At 40.1% G+C, this 11,792-nt stretch overlaps 1 protein-coding gene across 2 annotated transcripts; it reads right to left on the bottom strand.

Annotated features, from left to right (window-relative positions):
• Positions 1–362: 362 nt before the first annotated feature.
• Positions 363–8,842, bottom strand: gpnmb (glycoprotein (transmembrane) nmb). 2 transcript variants are annotated; one of them, XM_061060182.1, is made up of 12 exons: positions 8,624–8,842; positions 7,585–7,740; positions 7,339–7,500; positions 6,609–6,782; positions 5,785–5,946; positions 5,346–5,669; positions 4,482–4,541; positions 4,080–4,301; positions 2,252–2,357; positions 1,279–1,499; positions 1,085–1,175; positions 363–973 (listed from the first exon to the last, which is right to left on the bottom strand). In XM_061060182.1, the coding sequence occupies exons 1-12, from the start codon at positions 8,691–8,693 to the stop codon at positions 820–822; spliced, it is 1,902 nt and encodes a 633-aa protein (XP_060916165.1). In that variant the 5' UTR covers positions 8,694–8,842; the 3' UTR covers positions 363–819. The 2 variants fall into 2 exon arrangements, with proteins under 2 accessions (XP_060916165.1, XP_060916166.1); XM_061060183.1 differs by having other exon boundaries at positions 7,360–7,500.
• Positions 8,843–11,792: the final 2,950 nt, after the last annotated feature.

Genomic DNA, 11,792 nt, shown 5'->3' with positions numbered 1-11,792 from the left:
AATGTTTGTCTTTGTCAAGCAGGAAATTAATTCAGTGTAATCTAAAAAAAAAAAAAAAGATTTTAGTTTAAGCTTAAGTCCTATAGTGGAGTAAAACATTACACTATTTGTCTGTGAGATATGGTGGAGTAGAGGTCTGAGGTTGAACAAAATGGAAGGTCAATGGATTTGGCACACAGCTAATATTGAATGTGTTGGGCTAATAAGGGCGCTCATACTGGGGTCATGAGTTTAGGTTGTAAAAAGATCCCAGTGTCACCGTTAAATATGTAGAGAATCTTAATGTCCTTCGTAATTGTATCAAAGCAGTGTTTAAAAAGTTCATATTATTAGAACATGGAGACAGAGGTGTTGAAAAGATGAGCAGTTAGTTCACAATCTTTATTAAAGTCCTCGTGTCGAGTCTCCAGTGAATTCCTTCAATTAGTTTAAGAGTGTTACAGTTTCAATTTGTAATTCAACCTATAAAGAGCATACAAATGTAGATTTTATCATAGAAATCCATAAAGATTATTACAATTACAGTATAAGGTATTATCAAGAAGGTCCTGGAACTGACATTACACATAAATCACAACTTGTACACAACTAATCAGGCACATTTTATCCAACAATAAAGGAAAACAAACTTAATTCTTGTTACAATTTAAGTCTCAAAAACACAGTATTAATACGTTTTATTTCTCTACAGACATAAATGAGTTCCTGTGATCTTCATTGTTGGACCTTCAGCCTGAATTTGAATATGTCGATCATGATTTTGTTCTCCAGTATTTTTGCCGTGTAAGACAAATATGCTCTGATGTAGCTTCTTCAGGCCTACATTGGGCGTCGCTCAGTCAGCAAGTGATGGCTCTCCTCACTGGAGGGGAACAGCGCCTCCCTCAGACGGACCGCGCGGCCTTTGAATCCAGCATGTCCGCTGGCATCCTCAACCAGTGACCTCCGAATTGGTCGGTACACCTTGTAACGCCTGGGGGGGGACATAAGGGAGATATAAGATGGGAAAAGTCAAGATATGGTCTTGATATGTGAAAGACAGAGCTGAATGATGCAGCAATTCTTAAAAACAGCTGTACATCACCTGCAGACCATGAAGGCGACAAATGCAAAGACGGCAGCCAGAACGGCGCTGGAGGAGAGCACCACCTCTGCAGCGTGCGACTTCTTAGACACTACAGGGGAAACATAATCAGACAGACAGAATTTTGTAAAAGAGCTCAAAAAAAAAAAAAAAGAAGTAATTTATGAATATGCAGGTGTCCCTTTGTAACCGACCAGGTGCATCCTGGGACTTGTTGATGGTGATGGTTGTGCTGGTCAGTGCCAAGCTGCTGGAGTCCTCCAGCGTGATGTTGACACAATAGGTGCCCGGCTCCAGAAATGTCCGCCTGAGATGCACCTCACACTGTTTGGACGGCGGGACGTCATCACACATGATGTTACTCACTCGGGTGCAGCTGGGGTCTGACACGATGGTGCAGGCCGAGGTGGGGATGCTGAGGAAAAGGCACGAAAGGTGAAGGTTTAAATGAAAGTATCAAAACAGTTCTTTATCGATTTTTTTTTCCTTTTTTAAAATATATCAACAAATGTCAGATGTTTGTCTTTAGCTCTTAACAAATGGTAAATGGACTTGAGCTTGTTGCACTTTTACACCGCAGGTCACACCTACACATTCACACACTGATGGTAGAGGCTGTTTGTAAAGTCACCATCAGTATTAACTCATCCATTCATACACATTCACAGGCCACTGACGAAACTGCGGAAGCAACTTGGGGTTAAGTATCTTCCCCTCGGCCATGTAGCTGCAGGAACTGGGGATCGAACCCCCGACCTTCTGGTTGAGAAACAACCGTCTCCCTTCCAACTGAGCCACAGCCAAATAGAGAACAGGTCTACATATAAAGCAGATTATTCCGCAGGACAATTTGTTCTCAAGCAAATGAGAAAATAACAAGAAAAATATATTACACTAACTAGTTCATCTAATAAGTCTCTAATCTGTCATTTAATTTTCAATGTTGTGTTTTTTTAACATAATTTAATTTTACCAACAGATAAACTACTTAATGCCAATTAAACTGGAAACCAGTCATGTCTCTGTTCTATTGATTTTCCTTTTAAGAGCTACAGAAGTAAATGAATCCTTTATGTGACCTTTCTGGTTATACAAAGAGGAAAAGTCAAACACACTCATTCCCTTTACATTTCACTCACAATATTGTTCATATTTATTCATGCTCACCTGCCCAGACATTTGACCAGGAAGCTGATATCTGTGTTGGTCACTCTCGAGGCGGACACGTCTATGATGCGACTGTTTGGCTGGCTGTTCAGGGGGTGTTTGGGCTCTGCGGACAGCAAATTAATAAAGTCAGTTTTAGATGTTTTTGATGCATAAATGTATACCAACAACATTCAACTGATGAAGCTCAAAACGTTCTAGTGGAGACTAACGTGTGTGTTTGGCGTCTTTCAGAGTTTGAGGGTGAAAAACAATTTCTAATAAAGAAACGTTATTTTGACATCAAACTATATTTGTTCTATCATGTAAACATGTGAATAAAAACTCCTGAAGGGGTTTTACATTATCCTAGTCCAGAGCTGCACACATAAACCAGCCTCCACAGAAGAGTCAACAGATAAGAACAATATAACAATCCATATGTAAACCGATAAAGCACATACCAAAAAAACACAAACATAACTTAACCATTACCTACATAAAATACATCACAAAATAAGAGAGAAAAGATAAAGGTAACCCTGACCTAATATGGCAAAAGAAAAAAAGATGCTCTTCAAATCCCACCTGCAAATATTCTTAAGTCCTTTTATTAATAGTTCATAAATTAAATAGTTTTTTGCTTATGGTAAAAGCACCTGAAGTCAAGCAGTTGTAATGCTTACCATAATTAATATCTTAGCTTGGGGTTATCATGCTAACATTTACTTATTAACAATAAACACAAACTGCAGTTGAGGATGTTGGGAATGCCATGACTTTTGCAGGTATTCGTTCTACACCAGTAATGTTGACGTGATGATGGTGCAAGATGAAAAGTCAATGAATCACTGCAGTTGTTATAAATCATCCTGAAGAAGGGGACATGAACTTCAGTACAAGTCCTCACGAGGATCCATTCCATTTATTTCAAGACGTTTCACCTGAATCTACAAATTTGAACCTTGTGATGGAAGTGGGGGAGGGGTCAGTGATTGTCAAAGTCATTAGGGTCATGCTGTTCTCATTCACTGTCCATACTTAACTAATGAACTAACCCAAACCCACCTAATTGTGAACCAGTTTGAACCAATCAATCATAAAACTCTCAGTGCAATTGCTCCAGCCGCATAGCATGTGAGAAGTCACATGATGGGTAGGTCAAACAATGCATGGGTTTACCTTTGAGACCTGAGTTCAATTTATGTGTGAAACAAACCAACACCAAGATGTGTTTCCTTTCGATTAACCGAGCAGTGTTTGTAGCAATTTGATTCAACCAAACAGACAGTTAAAAAATGAATTCATGCACCGGTTTAGCTCGGGCATCCCGAGTAGAGAAGTCCTTGACACATTTGTTGCTGGTTCAGTTTTGTGTTTCTCTTCAGCTGTCCTATCTAATAAGGCAAGAAGCCAAAAATAAATAAAATGTAAAAACTTTGTTAGAAAGCAAGAGTGCAGAATTTAAAAAGCCACTGCCTAATTCACCTGTATGAGAAACGTAGGATTTTTTTCTTATGATCCTATGATTAGTTGTGCATACCATTAATAATACAATATCACACAAACCTTTTTTTGTGTGTACGTTGTTATGATTCATCCTCTTGGTACCTTAAATGTCTGTACTACTAGATAGAAATGTTATTCTAAAGTTGTTGTGTTATTTCAATCTGGAGGACTCACTGACCACGAGACATTACGGTCTCTTAGTGCTCAGTATACGACTAAAAATATCTGACTTTGGCGCCATCCAGTGGTTGTCACGTCGGGACCCGGATAGACAATATCACAGAATAGTTTGAAAAGGCTGATGAAGATTTGAATCTAAAAAATAGCAGGAGCCTCCTACCAACAATGGTGATGTTGCCCATGAAGGTGCCGTGAACGTAGCGGAAGCACTCGTTGCTGTTGAGGCGTCTGGTGCGGAGCCAGGACATGGTGGGGTCGTACTCTGGGGTCGAGCTGGCTGCAGAAGGGGGTAAGGACTCTGTGACTGGCATGGCACTTGTAGAAGAGGAGGAGGTGGAGGGGGAGGAAGTAGAGGGGAGGGCCCGACTGGTGCTGGGTGGTGCTGAAACAAGAAAGAAAGGCTCAATGGACAAGAGTGTGTATTTGATTAAAAAAAAGTGTTTTAAATTCATGCTAGACTCTTTATTAATATTTAACGTGCACTTGATATTCTTCTGTCTCTCTCGCTTACTTTCTCTCTTCCACACATACACACAAACACAATATTGGTGGTTGGACTCACCCCGTGTGGTCTCCATCTTGACAGTGCCAGCATGAGTACCTGGTGGAGCTGTTGGAGCCTCTGGAGGGGGAGACACATGAAAACGATATGACACATGTCTTTTTTTCTCTAGGCAAACAATTCTATGTATGATCTGTTCTGTACATTTCTTCTCCAAGGTCCAGATTTGTACCTGAGGTTAGCAGGGTTAATGCTTTCTTTGGTCAGCTCATCCAAAGCTCAAGATCTTTTTTTCTACTAAACTCTGCCAACGTAAAACTGGTGTAACATGTTTTACTGTGGGCGTGGAGGGAGCTTTTCAAAGCAATGCCAATAGTGGTGCAGTGAGAATCTTAAGTTTTGGATGGGAACTTTAATAGGTTATACTGTCAGGTTTCATATGGAATTGCAGGAACCAGCAACTTTACATTTTGTCCCCTATGAGGGACTAAAAATCAGGGTATCTAAGCCTTTGTTTTATACTTTTTCCTCTTTTTTTTTTTTTTTTTTTTTTTTTAAATATAACTCTTAATAATTAATAATTAATAATTCATCCAATTCATCCATGTGTGTTTTGATTAGGGAAAGGGGCTGGACATCAAAACCCCAGCAGAGGTTTTAATAGGAAACTCTGGTTTTAAAAGCTGCAACTGCTGAACATAGACCTATTTTCTTAAGCTTAAAATGACAATATCATTTTGGGTTCATCGCCTGAAAAATCAGACAATTTCTTGCATCTAGTGGAGTGTCCCCAGATTGCAGATTAAAAGCTATTGCATTTGAATCCAGAATCCAAATCCACCTTTCATTTAAAACATACATTTAGACACTCTATGGATATCTAACACCTTGCAGAGTTTACATCTATATCTATGTGTCTAGTACCTGTGGGAGGTGGAGAAGAGGTGCTCTTATGAGCTGTGGTGGCAGCGGGTGGAGGACACTCTGCAGGGAATGCAGCCTCCACCACCAGCTTCACACTCATGTTCCCCAGTCTGCTGTAGGTGTGTGTGGTCAGGTCGCGGTGTGTCACCACCTGGTTGCCATCTCTGAAGTCCCAGATGTAGTCGATGGAGGCAGCGGTTTTGAGGTACCCACTGGGGTCATGGAGCTGGACTTTGAAGACCACGTCCTCACCACGAAAGAAAACATTGTCGGACTCGTTGACCGCAGCCTTCTGGGAGATGCTGACCGCCACTGGGATCTTATCTAATAGAGAGAGAGTGTGTGGAGAGGGAGGGCGCATAAATAATTCCTTCTGCAGGTTGCTGAAACATGCTGACATATAAACCTGTACAAGCTGAAAGGGTCTGTTTGTCTCCACCTGTGACGTAGAAGACGGTGTTGTCGGTGGAGAGGGGGCTGTACTTCCTACGCTCACGTTTCCTGTAGACCATGACCTCCATGACCTCTGCCCCGATAGGGATGGTGGTGGTGTTGATGGTCACACTCGAGGAGGAGCCGTCACATGTCTCATAGTACTGGCCTGTGACGCACAAAGAAGACCAATCCACCATATTCACATGGCAGCCATTTTCACCAAATGTTCCTCTCATGGTGGGACGCTAAATGTCTTTGAAATGTTGTGTTCCACGCTGGAATATCATTTAATTAAAGGGAATCTCACAAGTCGAAATATTGAAACAATAAAAGACAACGGAGAGAAAAGTGAATCTGGAAGGGAATATGGCCGTAATAAGAATAAAACCATCCTTCAGTTACTGCAACCACTTTTAGCTCGTATTTCTGTTTGATGGTGTTTGAAAATACAACACAAAATGTGTTATTACTAGCTGATGGTCATTTCATATGACCTGTGCTAGCTAATTATATCGTTAGCTAATATTAGCTGTTGTGACCTAGCTGCCAGCAGCTCATGAGTTCTGAAATTTGGTTTCACCTTGAAATTAAGCTAATCACCATCCTACAGTTTCATTCTTTCTATCAAATAAAAGTTTGTGAAGATACAACAACTCTTTTATATTCCCTATGTTTACATGCTGGAACACAAGAGGATTAGATCATAACAACATTAGTCAGAAGAAATTCCAGTCATGTGAATATGGAAAATGAAAATGAAAACTGACTTTTTGTTTTTCTTCTTTTCTCTGTGTGTGAGCAAAGCAGTACATTTGTGTGTTTTCTCACCCATCGCGTGCCACACATAGACATAGCTCTTGCGACTCCAGTCATTGCTCTGAGGGAATGGCTTCCCATCAGGAAACACATTGCACTTCTTTAAGTCTGTGCACTTTCCAAAGCCATAATCATCGATCCAGGAAGTCCAGTTGTACACGTAGCCAGAACGCACCTGTCCATTAGCTGTTTGGATGAGAAGAGATTAAAGCATATTATTAAGCATATCAAAATTCATGACGATGTCAAAATATGTGAGAAATATGGTGAAGGTTTACTACACTTGACCCTTGCAGAAGCAAACAGAAGTTTCAGCCAAATAGCTTCCAGCAGACAAAGTACTACTACATGGAGAGCATAGTGGAGCATTCAGCAAATTAACAGTTTGGTGGAGACCAAAACTGAGATAAAACTGAGTGACTATAGGAAACTCAGTCACCAGGTAGTCAAACACACAACTTAAAATAAATGCTTAATGTCTGCTTGTCAGCTGGGCAGTAGGTGAAAATGCATAAGATCCATTCTGTATGTGAACATATGTAAATGTTGGGTTAATTGGGGCCAAACTCGAAGTTAATTTGTTTAACCACTTTTAAAAAAAAATCTCAAAACACCTGTGATATCTTTTTTCTTTCATGTTTTGTGTAAAATGGTTTTCTGATATGGTGCAAGGTTGTTTCTTTGGTGGACAGTGGTGTAAAATGTCTGGGGTGCATGGCCTGGCCGGGCTTTTTGGCAGCACCTGAGGCCTCCAGCTCCGTACCATCCTCACAGTGCTCATCCCAAACAAGGTTTCCATTAACATCCTCCTTCTGGCACGGAGGATACTCCAGCTTTGCAGTGAAGGAGATGCACGAGCCGTTGAGAGCCGGACTATCGCTGGTCAGACGAACCTTGGGTTTACCTGCAGGAAAGCAGTAGTTTCAAGGTGAAAAAAAAATCTAAGCATCCCAGTAAGAACTCAGACAGTGACGGTGACTCTACTAACCTTTGTGGTGCATGAGCTCCTTTGGCTTCGGGTTGAGTGGAGGGTAGAGGTAATCATCCCATGGGTTGGTGTCAGGATCCCAGCCAGGGATTGGTGGAATTGGAAATGGAAGCTTCTTCGCTAATTCATGCTTGTGGGGGAAAATTTCACCATAAGCTGAAAACAGATGACGAAAGCACATTTTAATACTCAAATCCCACTAAAAATGTTCACAGATGACCCCCAATGAAAAATCAAGTTTTGTTAATAAGTTCTGCACATTGAATGCTTGTAATTGTTCCCACCACTCCTTTTTTAAATAAAACATCAAAGCAAATGTCTTCTTTTCCATTTTAAGGTTTTCTGTTTATTTTTGCAAACATGATAACAGCCTTCACTTCTTTTTTTCTATCAACTCAAAAAACATTCTTTATATGTGGGGGAGGAGATGATACATTTGATCACTGATCAGAATATCTCTTGGCTAACTTTTTTTGAGGGATTGATTAAATTCTATACCATAACGCCTTTTATTTATCAAGTATCTTGTGCTGTTTTGTGTCCTTTGTTTCTGGCTGCTGGCTTAATTAAGACCAACATTATTAATCAAATATCCACATGTTTTTGCATTCATATGAAGTTTAAAAAAAAAACTTCCTCTGTGTGCCTAACAGGACATTAGTGTACATTAAATGGGTTTCAAAGGTAAATACATATTCCAGCAATTCATATAAAAATCCTCTATTATTTTCTATGTGAGCACAGACTGTCAGTCAGAGCACACGCCTTAATTGAGCTCATGGGACTCTGATACAGAGAGCTGACAACAATACACAAACTACTAGAAAAATACAAAATCAAAGTACATTTCAAACTTAATAACTAATGCACCAAGACTGTTTTCACTTCAAGAAATCGTTTATATCACTTCTGGTATAAATATTTCAATTTCAGCAGACAAGAAAACATTTATGATAAAACATGTGACAGTTAATATTTCCAAACAGCCCTTTCAATTACACAACAAGCATAATAAGATATTTTAAGCAGCATCACTTACTTCTGCGTCCATCTGCTTGATAAACTAAAAAGGCACAAAATAGGAGAAAAACAAATCGCAGGGATTCCATTTCCACTTTTCAGAAAGATAAGTAACGTAGATTGTAAAAGAAAAAGAAAGAAAAAAAAAAAACCTGTCGACCACCCCAAACTATTTTGTGTTCTCGGACAGAGTCTGCTTTCTCTTCCTGCTGGTCCAGCTCTCGCAGCTCTTCTCCCAGTCTCTCCTGATGTTCAGTAATTTAATCTGGGGCCGATGAGCACACAAACATGTGATGTTTTTTAACAAGACGCATCTCATCCCTTATTAGTGTCCTAGACTCAGGAAACACGAGAGATGCGCCTGGACGTGCCAGTGTGCGCACGCGCCTTGCCCTCTGCCCTAAAAACAAGCTTCAACGTTAATAGAGCGTTTATCCTCACAACAATAACGACTTATTACGCTGCTAAGTGCATAAAAGACAACATTTATAGTGTAAAGCTGTTTTACTATACAATTGATAATACAATCCAAGTTCAGATAATAATATCTATAAACAAACAAAGTTAAAACTGTTTTTAAAAAAGTTCCAAAATGTATTTTCAAACTTTAATCTTTAAAAATTGTGGCCCCTTTCGTCCTTCACTTACCCACATGATCCGATAACACATTACAAAATGAATTTAAATGTCTTTCTGAATTGCGTTGTGAACGTTTATTTAGATTGTGATTTATGTTTTCGTTGCCTAAATACTTTAAATGTCCACGCGTGACAGCTGAGCTCCTGACCATATTATCAGATACAGTAGATGGAGATGGAGCTGTGTCACGGTGAGACGCTCTGATTGAGCGCGTGAGATTGGATGTCAGGGCACGGTGGAAAAAAAAAGAAGAAGAAGAAGCATGCAGACAATTGTGCTCGTTTTCAACATAATCCAACATGTGATAAACATCTTTACTTGTGCGGCTCTTCTGCTGTCACAAGGAGAGTTTGGAAACTGTAACAAAGGACTGACAAACTGAGAACTGTCTCACTCAAAAATGTAATTTCCTGCTCAGAAGGCATGGACAAATTCATCAACACGAAGAGATAAACGAACATATCACAATAATTGATTTACAATACGTGAATTACAGAGGATCTACAATAAATGCTGCGGATGTGAATTACAAATGGGGTGGGTGGGGGGGGGGGGGGGGGGGGGGGGGGGGGGGGGGGGGGGCATAATCAAATAGCCTATCTGCAGTGATTGATTTACAAGATTAATTGGTATAAATTCTAATTCCCTAGCTGGTTTGTAATATCCTATTATGTCAAGAAAAACATAATAAAAGAACCCAAAAAGGTTTTGCTTCACAATAGAGCCATTTAAAAATATTTCCTACAGCCTCGCGCCCCAAGCAAGGTCATTAGTCAATTAGTACTTGAAACAACTCGAATAAATATGATAAAAGATAGGAAGATTAAATAGACTCTGATGCTGGTATTTCAGCGACATGTCTTTCGTTAAAATCCAACAAACATACAAGTAGGCCTAGTAAGAATTGTAATAGTATGCGGTCACATTATCATTCAGGCCTCATAACATAACGTCTGCAGTCGAGACGTTTTCTTTTGGAAACATCATGACATGGATCTTCAGGTCTAATCTTTCAGTGTGGCTATTTGTTCCTTCTACATCACAGTCGGACACCAGAAAGGCACACCAGAAAGGATGGGACTGAAAGCTGTGGGAGACTTCTTTCAGATGGAAGCATTGTGCTTTTATTTCATTTTTTTTAAAGGAAAAAATGAAAAAACACACGAGTGAAGGACTATACCTCTCCTCCTCCATTAGAGGGCAGCACCTCTCCGCAACTTCTCGCAACCTGATGGAATAAATCTTTGAGAAGTCTCTCTCTCTCTCTCTCTCTCCCTCTCCCTCTCTCTCTCTCCTGATAAAATAAACATGGTTGACATCTTTGTTTTTCAAAGTGTTGCTGGCTGTGACTGAGGTTTCTCTCTCTCTCTCTCTCTCTCTCTCTCTCTCTCTCTCTTTCTCTCTCTCTCTCTCACTGTCTCATCAGTGTTGATGCCGCATTGATGCCAAAGCTATACTATAATACATCAACGTTGACAAACAAGACGTAAAATATTTGGAATACAATGTTTTGGAACATAAGTGACTGCATCTAGCAGATGTTTTCATTTTTGTAATAGTTTGCTCATTAGTCCTACCTTTTGTCTTTGATTTCTTATTCTTCTTGTTAATGATCCTTAAAAAAATATATTCACAAAGCAGTGCAGAAAGACAATCTCAGTATCCAAGAATCCTTCTCAACTCATGAAGAAGACCATGGAAGATAACCAAAAGCAGCAAGTTTTAGTGCTTAGAAGAGGCTTGAACTAGTTAATAGTTGGCATTGCTAGGCTACATTTAAACAGCCTTAAACAATGAATCAATTGTAAAGTGGCAGCTTTATCTCTCAGACTTTTCATTGTTTTCTGCACATGGGAAGAAGACATCACTGCTACCAGAAATATGAATGAACAATAACCCAGAAATGTATCCTAAACTGCCAACAGACAGTTTTCTTTCTTTCTTTCTTTCTGTGTGTGTGTGTGTGTGTGTGTGTGTGTGTGTGTGTGTGTGTGTGTGTGTGTGTGTGTGTGTGTGTGTGTGTGTGTGTGTGTGTGTGTGTGTGTGTGACAGAGGGATGCATGCATGTACTTGTCGTGCCTTATCATTTAGAGCTCTGGCTTCTAGTCAGTTTGAGGAATGCAGGATCATTCCCCAGAATGTGGACTGGATGCTTGAGTGTGTGTGTGTGTGTGTGTGTGTGTGTGTGTGTGTGTGTGTGTGTTAGTGTGTGTGTATCTGTGTGTCCAAGATCCTTTAGTGTTTATGTGTGTCTTCAAATGTACTGGCAGTGGAAAATCATTCTGAGTGAGTGTGTGCTTTGGCTGCAGGATGGACACATATGGGAGTGTTCACATGTGCAAACTGGAAATACATGAAGGGGCTTCTTTACTTTCAGTCTTGAGGCTTAAAAACATTTTCCCAGAAGAACACACAAGTCACTTCTCCCCTTGTCTCTGCTCTTTCATGTCTCTCTCTCATTTCCACCCTCTTACGACACCCTTTTCTTTCTTTGTCAGCAGGTGTCCCCTCCCTCGTCTGTGTGCTGTAATCAGAATCATCAGAAGACA

Source organism: Labrus mixtus, chromosome 16, assembly GCF_963584025.1.
Source record: "Labrus mixtus chromosome 16, fLabMix1.1, whole genome shotgun sequence".
In the NCBI taxonomy this organism is placed as follows: Eukaryota; Metazoa; Chordata; class Actinopteri; order Labriformes; family Labridae; genus Labrus; species Labrus mixtus.
The sequence above is the reverse complement of the archived record's forward strand: the minus strand, read 5'-3'. Positions and strand labels throughout refer to the sequence as shown.

Coding starts and splice junctions, on each gene's coding strand:
- gpnmb (XM_061060182.1), bottom strand. CDS start 8,693: ATGGAATCCCTGCGATTTGTTTTTCTCCTATTTTGTGCCTTTTTAGTT. Junction 5,947..6,608: donor CTATGTGTGGCACGCGATGG/GTGAGAAAACAC, acceptor TGTGCGTCACAG/GCCAGTACTATGAGACATGT. Junction 4,542..5,345: donor CTCTTCTCCACCTCCCACAG/GTACTAGACACA, acceptor CTCCCCCTCCAG/AGGCTCCAACAGCTCCACCA.